General features: G+C 43.0%; 1 protein-coding gene across 3 annotated transcripts in view; it reads left to right on the top strand.

Annotated features, from left to right (window-relative positions):
* Positions 1–4,039: 4,039 nt before the first annotated feature.
* fat1a (FAT atypical cadherin 1a) overlaps positions 4,040–12,493 on the top strand; it is a 75,948-nt gene continuing 67,494 nt past the window's right edge. For all 3 annotated transcript variants that reach the window (XM_080837680.1, XM_080837681.1, XM_080837682.1), the window contains exons 1-2: positions 4,040–4,114; positions 6,062–9,354. In XM_080837680.1, the coding sequence (XP_080693806.1) occupies positions 6,090–9,354 (3,265 nt within the window). In that variant the 5' untranslated portion in view covers positions 4,040–4,114; positions 6,062–6,089. The remainder of the gene's footprint in view (positions 4,115–6,061; positions 9,355–12,493) is intronic.

Genomic DNA, 12,493 nt, shown 5'->3' on the forward strand with positions numbered 1-12,493 from the left:
AGTAATAAGGGAAGTTGGATTGCATTTCATTTCAAAGCACTTCTTTTCATACTGTAAACACAACCCACAACGTATAGCCAAGATTGAGGCTTTATCATGCCAAAATAAATATGTGCAAGCCATCAAAGATGCTGATTTGCATAGTTTCATAAATAACGTTTAAAAGAGGAAGTATGGCGTCTGTATTATAGCAGTAAACTCCAGATACCACACCAGGAAAACAGGAAAATTAAGCAGAAAAATGGATCATCCATATTTGAAGATCCAGGGACCTCCCCTGTATTCATCCCCATTTGCCCGAATGATGACCTTTCACTCAAATTCTCACCTTTAACCCCACCCCACTAATGCAAGGTGACTAGTTTACACAATCCTGAATACACATTGCTAAGTCCCATCGACATTCCATTATGTGTGACTGAACATCCCTCTATCTCTCTCCCCCCGCTCTTTCACTCTCTTTCTCTGTCTCTCTGTAGGTTTCCTCTCTCCATTACACATTCTATTTCTATCTCTCTCTCTCTTTGTCTCTCTCTTCCTCTCTTTGGCACATTCTATAACCTTTCATTGGGCACTTGATTTTCTGCATATATAATTTAGTGATCTTCTCCTCCCATTACACATTCTCCCAGTCACTTTATTTTTGGTGTGATTTTGTGTATTTCTTTGTTCACAAAGTCAGCTAATCATTTTTGCTTCTGAGTTAAGACCAGTTTTGTTTACTCGGCCCCAAAATGGACAAACTAGGGTTAGTATGGCTCTTCTGGGCTAGTTATAATGAAATAACATTGTTATAATAATTTATATGAGTTCTGATATTAATATGAACTTTCAGAAATTATTTTTTGCGTGATGCTATTGATAAAGTGATTATGTATAAGCAACTACACAAATATTTCCTTCTTCTCAATATTCCCAACGTTTTACCTATTTCACCATACAAAGTTTGCACACTATGTCATACCTCCTAGGAGAGGAAGAAGCCCATGAAGAGTGATTTGGAAGTTGCATATGAAGCAGTCGGTCAGACAAAGATAAGACAGAAGCCTCCTGCGCACCCTGAATTATGCATTATATATTTATCAACACTCTCGGCAGATTTGTTTTGACTTTTAGCAAGAGCATTTCTATACCATAATGTTGGGGGTAATTACAAGGCTGGTTTGAACTGTGAAGCTTTGCAGAGATAATCTTCTGCTGTACTCTGGGAAAAGGAAAGGGGAATTTATATTCTGAAGGCAGGAGCATGTGTGTGTATGTGTGTGCGTGTGCCTTTGTGTGTAAGTGTGTGTATGCGTGTGCATGCTATGCAGAACTCCCATTGACTTCGATTTGCTTGCACACACAACCAAGACTATATTAAATGACCTTGCATAAGCTACATTAACATTTATTTATTTCCAACAAAGGAGCGGACAGGGATCTGCAAATCTTGACATCATACCAATTACAGCATTTGCAGAGATAACAAACAAGGTTTCATTTTGGGACCATGACAACATGCTTCCCACTCTGCGTGCTGCTTATGCTTGTTGCTAGAGTCAGGTGACATACTGACACAGGAAAATATGGGATATCTCATTATACCATTATCCACGTACACGTAAATCCATGCACTCCAGGAAAGACAGTACATACTTTAACTGACAGAAGTGTTTGTAATATGATTAGTAATCTTAAAAGGGATTCCCAAATGAGAGCTACAGTACCTCTGTCCTCTGAGAGATACCTCTCATAACTATTCCTGCAATGTTCCTTCATAACTTCGAGGCAGAGTGTTGTGAGATGCCATAAAACCAGAAACAAGATCAAATCTAACATAATTAGAAAAAAATCTACATATCCTATTGCTTCACTAAGTAGGAAAGGAAAGAGAGCAACCATGAAAGCTTGTAGACGGCTGTGAATGCTCTGCATTGTTACAGCATCATTTTCCTCTTTGACATGACTAGTGACTCCATGACTGGTGCCTCTTGTTAGTGCTAATGTTGTTAAAGCAGGAGCTGCAAAAGTACCAGGCCAACACTGGTATGTCTAAACACATGCTGGATCAAAAGGCTCAGGCCAACAGCCTCTTGCTCCACCTGACCGGAATCCAATTAAACCTTTATGGTTTCTTCAAGGCGTGGGGGGTTGAGAGATTCTGAGGAATGATGAGGGACAAAGAGGGGGGGACTTGTGCATGCCAACACAGAGAGAGACATAAGGACCTTGTGCCAGTCATTTATGTAGCCTGCCGGGAAAATATTTTAAATGAATAGATTTGGGCAGAGATTCACACATAGCGTGACGAGCTTCCTTCGCCATTCCAACAGTTTGCATGTATTGGTTTGCAAGTTTTATTTCAAAACAGCCTATGGTTTATCAGCGTTGGTCATCTATCCTGCTCCCGATGTGTACTTGATATCTAGCCTACTAGTTTTTAAAAATCTGCAAACGGCAAATATGTCCAGCCGGCAATGTCGTATGTATCCACCTGCAATTCGGACGTCGGTCCGAGTCCCAGAGGTTCTGTACACAAGCAGAATCAAGGAGTGACACACCGATTGCCATACGAGATTGGTGACGTCACAGATTTGGAAAGGCACGCGTCCCAGTCAGACTAGAGCGCCTTTCTACCTCTAGATCACTGTGTTAACGGAGCGCAAGCAGTCAGGAAAAGTGGATAATGCCAGCGCAGTCGAGTAAAATGTGGCTTTTGTGGATGTGCATCACAGGTCACTAAAGGGAAATTAACGATAATCAACGGATCTATGTGGGTGACCTAAGCTATTACATTGTGCGAAATGCTCGCATACACAGTAAATCGAAATTTCTTTGGATTTTTCTGATTGGAACTTTGGTGTGGACATTCATTCAGCTGGTGAGTAGGCTAAACTGCATGGCAAAACATGAAACAAACGAGAATACTTTTAATGCTATCTTTAGGAGAGACGCTACAGACAGCTGGAGTTTTATAGCAGTCTGACTAGACCACCAGCAGCCTCACGCTCGCAACATCAACACAAACTGAACAATGACATCTATCCTTCTAGCAGCCGACGCTCCTGCAAGCAGTAGTAGCCTATCAGTTCCCAAAAACGTTTTTTTTTTTTTTTTTTTTGACTCATACAGCAGGTCGAATTGTTTGACTTAAAGCTACACATTGCTTAGCTATAGCCTAAATGCAAAAAAGCCCTACAAATTTAAGTCAATGTAATGTCCATGCCCGTTTCTCGGAAGCAAGGAAGAAGTGAACTGCGCTCCGGAGAAAGCATTTCTAGTCAAGGCAACAGTAGTGAGAGAGCGCCATCAATCGCCGCTCGTCGGCTGTGGTAGCCTACCTTAGCCAATGCTTTCGGACGAAGTGGCAGCACTGCCTTTCGCAACGGCAACCCCTGCAAACAGCCTACTGGACCGGTAGACGGATTTTGCCTAGGCATTTAAAAGGAAGAATTAAAGGGATGGACAAAAAACTGATTTGAAATCCACTGTGTTAATCAATAGTTGCGAGACTCTTTATTAATACTGTTTATTAAATATAAATAGCCTAGGCATTATAGATTAGAAAAGAAGGTTGCACCAAAATATTTCCACATAGCTTACGTGTATTAAGCTACAGCGGAAAGTGTAAAACCGCTTGCTAAGTTGTTTATCAGTTGGCCTAAATAACTTTTAACTTTGAATGTGCATAAAATGTCCCATGCACAACTGGTTTCAAAGAAACCAGATGTGTGGGAGAATCCTTCCATGCGTAAGATGGCCATATATAAAACAAATAGGCTACATCAAGACATAAACCAAACTTATCGTTAATTAAGTCATAGCCTACAATTTACTATATTATTGAAATAATATTTCATGTGGGGACACTATTGACAGAAACAGGACTTTTTATTAGGATCTAAGACGGTTGATCAACGGTTGTTACACGTTCATGCCAGCCGTAAGTAGATCCGGACGAGCGGAAAGATACTGTGCAGGCGCGTGAGAAAGAGCAGGGGGAAAGAAGGCACTTAGCGCCAGAGAGCGCTGGGAACGACTGAGCTGAGGAGTACGTCGATACCATGCAGAAAATCGGATTTTATAAACCACATGAAAAACCTCCGTATCAAAGTCGTTAATGAGGGAATAGGTATGTACATTGGGGTGTTTTGTTGCACGTAAAATAGTCTTTATGATTTACCAGTCTCCGTTGGCATTTTCTATGCGATAAAGTTAAGCTTTCTCAAAGTAGGTAGCCTGCGGGTAGTCTTTTGTAGTTACAAATCGTAGTCCGTGTGATTTGACTTCGGGGCTCGAGGAAACTTTATTTTAGAGTAGAAAAAGACCACATACAGCCAACAAGTTGTCGTATGTTTAATGTATCCGTGTCAGCGTTTCAGTTTTCTAGGACTGGTCGTAGCTCTGTTGTTGTAGCAGCCTATAAACAATCTAACATTATACATCTGGCTAGCGCACGACTGAAGTGAATTCAATGGTGCGGGTGCAGGTGGGGGATGGTGTGTGAATTTTAACAGAGAAAATCTTTAGTTATTTGTTAAGTATATTCGTTTGAGTGGTTGATCTTAACGTATGTCTGGAATTGTAAACGGAGACAACCGAAAATATAGCATTGATTTGTGGTTATTGTCGTGTTAAAGTTAATTTCTTAGGGCACAATTGCATACCTTCCTTCTCTTTAAGGATTGCTTTGTGACTGCTTTTTCATCTAAATCTGTTGAAGTATAATGCACCCACCGATTAAAAATAAATAAAAAAATCTGTATCCAACACTACAACCCATGCGCATTATTTAACTATCGATATGATTGAATCTCAAACTTAACCTGCAGTCAAGAGAGCACGTATACTCTAGTTTAGCTGGCTAGCTAACTAACGCTAACTATTTTTTACTACAATACTAATGCATATCGTGTAGTATATTTCGGCAGCAAATTAAGAAGCCGGGAAAACCCTACACTTCTGTTGCAATACTATAAGGTGAAATGCATAGACTTTTGTCGTTATCTATGAAAGGCCACCACTTTTGCCTTCCATTCCATTCTGCAACGGGTGTGCTCCAAAGTTATGTTTATTTTAACCCCGCCAAGCAGACAGTGGACATGCCAGCTCACAACTCCTGAGAGGGCCCCAGTGTCTGATATAGAACTGGCCCGTAGATTCGTATCACTGGAGATAGTTTTTGAAACGTAAGAATGAGCAGGGTATTTTTACATGCTGGCAGGCCAGTTGCTATCCGCCGTAGTCTCTCAAAGTATTTCACTGCATTTATCAAAGCTTTGCCGTTAATGGGAGGCTTGTAACCCAAGCTCTGAATATTTCAGCTTAACAGATTGCTGCGCCGATCTCAGAATCGCAAAGACACACGAAATGTACAATGATACGTGTAATTAATGCATATTTTACCCTACTTTGATATATAATGGGTTTGATAGATATTGCACGATCTATTGAAAGGTTAGTATGTGTATGCACTGAAATCCGATGCATTTGGTTTGTCAATGCACCGACGTCAGCTCATGCTGAGGAAAAGCTATGCATAAGCAGGGTTTTCGGTGAGGTAGACATGGAAAGCGAATATCTCCGTCTACTTTTGTTTTTATTCTTGAAAAGTCTGGCTGCGTATTCCCTGATCTGCGTAAGTCACAGAAGCCGTTATAGCGCTTAACCGTGAGCTTGAGATTGCAACGGAGCGATTCACATATCAGTTTAACTGCTAGAGAAATTACGTGGGGGGAAAAAAAACCTGACTGTGTTGTGTGTCTTTACACTAGGTAGCAATTTTGATTTCTTAGAATGTATAAATAGGGTTGGTTTAAAAATAAAGTCTATCTGTCTTTGCTCTGATGGGCTGATTTAGGCTACCACTATAGCCTACCTGATTTGTGTTATCAGTGCAGTTTACAAAAAATGTAATATGAATTGTTTGTAACATTGTAGTTGACATTAATAATTTACTAATTTATTAATTCAAATTGTACTACTTTACTTGCATTTGACAGTTTAAACTGTAACTCATCAGAGATTGCAGGAAAGCCAGAGAGATCCTAATGTTCCCCCCCCTATCTTTTGTTTGTAGGTGGTTTGGTGAAGAACACTCAGCCATCATGGGGATTCACTTGACTTCAGTACTTTCAGTGCTCTTGCAGCTCTTCTGTGGCTGCATAGCAAACCAAAGGCTGGGAGAGACAGCATTGCCTGTACAGTTCACCCACTCTGTTTACAATGCCACCATATACGAGAACTCAGCTGCTAAGACATATTTAGAAAGTCCAGTAAAAATGGGCATTTATGTCACAGACCCAAGATGGGAAATACGGTACAAGATTGTGTCAGGAGACAACGAGAACCTGTTCAAAGCTGAGGATTACATGTTAGGGGACTTCAGTTTCCTGCGAATAAGGACCAAAGGTGGGAGCAGCGCCATTCTCAACCGGGAGGTTAGAGACCACTATGTGCTCACCATCAAGGCTGTGGAGAAGAATACCAATGCTGAGGCACGCACCAGAGTCCAAGTTACGGTGCTGGACACCAATGACTTGAGGCCTCTCTTCTCACCCACCTCCTACAGCATCTCCCTACCAGAGAACACCGCCATCAGGACCAGTGTGGCCAAGGTCACCGCCACTGATGCTGACATCGGGACTAATGGCGAGTACTACTTCAGCTTCAGGGAGTGGACTGATATGTTCGCTGTACACCCCACCAGTGGGGTTGTGACACTCACTGGAAAGCTGGATTATTCTGAAACCAAGTTGTATGAACTGGAGATCCTGGCGGTGGACCGGGGCATGAAGCTGTATGGGAGCAGTGGCTTCAGTAGCATGGCTAAGTTGATGATAAGAGTAGAGCAGGCCAATGAGCATGCCCCAGTCATCACAGCTGTCACCTTGGCCCCCTCAGGCACAGACAAAGACCCTACTTATGCCATAGTCACAGTGGAGGATGGAGATCAGGGTGCCAATGGGGAGATTGCATCACTCAGTGTTGTTGCCGGGGATCCCCTCCAGCAGTTCAAGGCCATGCGGACTAGTCCTGGGAGCAAGGAATACAAAATCAAAGCAGTTAAGGACGTAGACTGGGACAGTCAGCCGTTTGGATACAACCTCACTCTGCAAGCAAAGGACAAAGGAAATCCTCCCCAGTTTTCATCTGCTAAAGTTATTCATGTCACATCCCCACAGTTCAAAGTGGGACCCCCCAAATTCGAGAGGGCTGTTTACCGCGTCAACATCAGCGAATTTGCACCTCTCCACACACCAGTTGTTATGGTCACAGCTGTGCCAAAATATCCACATGTGAAATATGCATTCAGGCACAAGATAGAGAAAAATCTTTTTGCCATTAACCCAGAGTCTGGCCTTATCACAACTGCCGGACCCATCCGTGCTGATTATGCCTCCAAGTTTGAGCTTGAAGTTGTCACTAGCGATAAAAATGCAGCTACTAAGGTCATTGTTGATGTCACAGATGTCAACAACAATGCCCCGGAATTCCAGCAGACCTCATACAAGGCCGGCGTGGATGAGAACATGCCTGTAGGTACGAGTGTGCTGACCGTGAAGGCAACTGATTTGGACAGTGGTGAAAATGGGTATGTGACATACAGCATCGCTAATGCGAACCCTCAGCCTTTCATCATTGACTATTTTTCAGGGGTCATCAGCACCTCAGAACAACTTGATTATGAGCTTATGCCCCGGATTTACAATTTGAAGGTACGGGCCTCAGACTGGGGTACTCCTTTCCGCCGTGAGGTGGAGTCGTCGGTCACAATCACTTTGAACAATCAAAATGACAACAAACCACTTTTTGAGAATGTTGACTGTGATGTTACTGTGCCAAGGGACCACGGTGTTGGTGAGCAGATAACAACAGTGTCTGCCATTGATGCTGATGAGCTGCAGCTTGTAAGGTACAGAATTAAAGCAGGTAACGACTTGGATCTCTTTGATTTGAACCCCAACTCCGGGGTCCTTTCCCTGAGACACCCTTTGACTGATGGTGAGGCAGCGAAAGTCTCCTTTCATAGGTTACTAATCATTGCTAGTGATGGAGAGCATGAAACACAGCCAGTGGCAATGAACATCACTGTCATAACTTCACACAAGCCAGTTCATGTCAAATGCATTGACACCGGTGTTGCCACAATGCTGGCTGAGAAGCTGCTTCAAGGAAGTAAAATCCATAGTCAGGTGGAAGTTGAAGAAAACTTTTTAGACACTCACTCAGTGAACCGCTTCGCTCCTCTGTTCACGGACCCTTTTCCCAGTGTAATTGAGATGAAAGAGGATCTGCCAGTTGGGGCTAGGATTGTGCATCTCTCAGCATCAGATGCGGACAGCGGTTTCAATGGAAAACTAGTTTATGTCATCTCTGGGGGTGATTCTGAAAGCCGCTTTGTGGTAGAGATGGATACTGGTTGGCTCCAAGTGTATGCACCCCTAGACCGCGAGACTAATGATCACTACACTCTTAACATCACTGTGTACGACCTAGGGATACCTCAGAAGTCTTCATCACGCCTCTTAGATATTAAGATACTTGATGCTAATGATAATGTCCCACAGTTCCTTCAGGATAGTTACTTTGTAGAAATTAGTGAGAGTATAGCAGTAGGGACTGAAATCATTCAGGTGGAGGCAAAAGATAAGGACCTTGGAGATCATGGGGTGGTCAGGTACTCTATTTTGGCTGACACTAGTCAATTTGCTATCGATGAGGAGACTGGTGTTGTGAGTGTAAAGAAGCCTCTGGATCGTGAAGTAAACCCGAGTTTCACACTGCGCATCGCGGCACGCGACCAAGCCACTGCTGAACCACAACTTGTGTCAACCGTGTTGCTCAAAATTGTTCTGGAAGATGTCAATGACAACCCCCCAAAGTTCATCCCACCCAACTACCGGGTAAAGGTACGTGAGGATCTTCCCATTGGCACTGTGATTATGTGGCTGGAGGCCCATGACCCTGATGTCGGTCCTTCTAGCCAGGTACGATACAGTCTGGTGGACAATGGAGAAGGGAAATTTGAAGTTGACAAACTCAGCGGGGCTGTGCGCATTGTTCAGAACCTGGACTATGAGAAGAAGCAGGTATACAGCCTCACGGCAAGGGCCAAGGATAAAGGAAAGCCAATGTCCCTTTCTTCTACCTGCCATATTGAGGTTGAGGTGGTGGATGTGAATGAAAACCTGTACCGGCCTTGGTTCCCGTCGTTTGTGAATAAAGGATTTATCAAAGAAGATGCGCCGATCGGTACTTCAGTGATGAAAGTGTCTGCTCAGGATGAGGATAAAGGCATAGATGGCGAGGTGCGGTACTCCATAAGGGATGGCTCAGGCCTCGGGATATTCTCCATCGATGAAGAGACTGGTGAGTAAATGTTACTTTTTCCACTGGCTGTCTGAATAATCTAGTAAAAGTTGCAGTTTTGCATTATATCCTAAGCCTGCTCTTGTATTTTGCCAGCAAAATACAAAATGCTAGCTTCGCAGGCTGTGAAAATGGGGAGAATAATTGTGTGTTCTCGCAAACATTTAAGCCATGGAGTTTCAAAGAGACATGATCAGCTTCCTGACTCCCGGCTTTCTTTTTTTCTCTGAAAGGAGAAAAATGATGGTAGGAACAGATGGAGCAGCGGTCTCTTTAGACCTGCCGTAGCCATTCTGAACTAGTTGCCGGGGTATTTAGAGGATTGTAGCACAATTTTTCTCTTCTCCACAATTTCTCTCTCACCATTTTTATTCCTGAAAAACATTTGTCAGACCTCTATCTAAGTGGACTGGGTATGGTTACCTGTAATTGGAATTGTATATGTCAGAATTTAGGGCACAGACTGGTGTTTTTGTCAGTGAGGGTCCAAGGAAGTTATCGGAATCAAAATCACACTGCTCTCATTTCCTTGTCAAATGTCAAGAAACAACCCCATTCAGGCCGTACAAAGAATGTATTAATATTTCTCTCAGCTGCTGACAACTGCAGCAACACCTGTGTCTTGGGCTTTAAATAATCATTCTGCAATTCAAACAGTCTCTTTGTCACAGAAAGCTACTGGTTTTAAGTTAGGTCTAGTTCTTGCTGCACTTTTGAAATATGCATTGAATTACCATAATCCCAGTAGCTTAATGTCAGAATTTTCTCTCCTTTAAGTATATTTCTGCGCTCCAATATAGGCTCCTCTTTAATGTAAAAGTAAGCCTGTAAAAGTTCATACATAAAACATCAACCTTTCAGTGTATGTAGGCATAGTTTTCACATTCCTCAGTTTTTAAGAAAAGAAAAAAACTTTTTAAAGTAATTAAAGCCCTTCAAAGAGTTTTAGCATGACAGGATCATTGGAGACCTCAGTAATGTTAAATGAAATGCATGGAGAAATTAGATGGACAGAGACGGACGCTAGCTCTTCATTAACAAGAGTAAATTACCAGCGTCTGCTGTGAACCTTTGGGGAAATATCACTTTCTTTGCTGGTAAATTTAGCATGACAGGATGAGCCAGACTGGAGCTTCACCCCTTCAGGGCCATCTGTCAGCTATTGTTCTGGTCCAGTCTTATGGTGATGGTGTTGTGCTTTATTCACAAGATGGTTATTGATCATTTTCTCCTTGTTGTTCAAAGAGGTTGAAAAAATAAGCCTAAATGATGCTTGCAAGGGTACATTGTTGAGAACTGACGTGCAGCTTTTTTCTATCATTTATTCTTTCATCCAATTTGAAACTCAGCTGAGATTGGTTTAAACTTGGCTTGAGCCCCAATCCACCAAAGGGTGTCTGCTTTCTGAAAATGTACCCTTAGTTGGGCGAGTATTCTCACATGTCCACTCTGGAATGAGGTTAGCTAGTTTGTGTGGTGACATTGACTGCAATTCACAGAAAGGGCCTGTTACACGATACACCTAGAACTAAAGGACATTTGAGTGGCTTAGGTTTTTGGCTGGGACCACCCCTTATCCCCCCTGTCCCTTTCCTATGCCCCTCCCCCCACCCATCCCCCAGTTCCTTGTGAAAAGGATACAGGTCACCAGCAGCCCTGACCTGCTCTTCCGGGTCGGCCCTCCACCTCTGCGCCCTCCTCAAAGTGATTTATCTGTAATTGCAACGATAGGATTGCCTTGGTTTGAGCTGCCATTGTTAGGGATCACAGCCAGTGCCGGTAGCAAAGCAAATATGCCTGAGGGGAAGAGTGCTCTCTTGGGATGACATAGGTCTGGATGGGGGGTGGGTGGCAGGGGGCTGCCACATGTGGCTGAAAGATTACATTTCTAACAGATTAGTCTTACAGTGCTAGCCTGGGGGTTAGTTCTGTGATGTAGCTGTGGAGTCATTCCTTATTCCTTAACTACTGTGGGGTGGTGGTTGGGGTAGAAGATGCAGACTAACAAGAGCAGATAAACAAACAGATGTCCAGCAACAATATAGCAAGCGCTCCCCTAGACATTCAATACTGTCCAGACTGCCACACACACCTCCAACTTTAAAATTGTTTTATGAGAAGTGTACCCAAGGAAGACCCAACACATCTGTGGCTGGTTTACTTAACGGCTCTGGACTCCTGTGTTCTCCACGTGCAGTCTTTATTTATCCGTTTCATTCTCTTGTTCTGCAAGCCTCAGGGCTCAAGGAGTGGAGAAGGAAGGAATGTGTAAATGAAAAGTTCTCCAGAGCCTACTCTAAAAACCACCTCACCTCATATTTATGTGGGGAATAGCTATTTCCCCCGTTTTTTTACAGCTCCATCCCATCCTTATATTTAGGCCTTATTCCTGCTTAATGTATTTTAGTAAACAGAGGAAAGACGAAACTATATCCCATGTAACCTCGGGTTCCTCAGAGGCATGATTATGATTTAGCATGTTCTGGTCTCTGTGCACTCAAAAATGCAGTGGAAATAACATTAGTAATTTCTCAAATTTTGCCAAGATAAGCTTAGCAGAAAACCCTTTTTTTTAAACTTTGAAGCAGGTTATTTATTTTTTTGTTTTTGCTGTTCTTCACTTTTGGCACCCTCAGTGGCTGGCATGGTCTGTCAAGCTTATGGTTTGAAATCTAGTGAACCTCAGGCAGTTGTGTTTACCTCTGCAGATCACACAAATGTGTTTAAAGCTGGGGGATATGTGGAGCCCTGCTGAGATTTAGTGTGCACCCTGGGCTAATTTTGGCCCTGATGTGTGCACAGACAGACTGCAAAGGTAATTGAGTTAATGGCAGTGCCTGACACAAACAGGGGCCAGCAAGGTATGCCGCTAACTTGATTGATGTCGCCAGAGCCACGCATGGAATCCGCCTGCTTTATTTAATAAACCTCTGGTGAAAACAAGGAATAAATAGACGGGTCTCGAAATGGTGGGTGAACAAGCAAGCAGGGAGAGCTATTGCTGGGGGAGTCCAAGGAGAACTAGATTGCTCAGGGTTTAGAAAGGTCAGGCGAACAGCTTTGTCAAAGGTAAGGATGATTGACCCAAATAAGAGTGGCTGTCATCAAAATGCTGAGGAAAGCTGTTCTGTGTCGGTCT

The sequence above is a fragment of the Sprattus sprattus genome (assembly GCF_963457725.1).
Source record: "Sprattus sprattus genome assembly, chromosome: 4".
Lineage (NCBI taxonomy): Eukaryota > Metazoa > Chordata > Actinopteri > Clupeiformes > Clupeidae > Sprattus > Sprattus sprattus.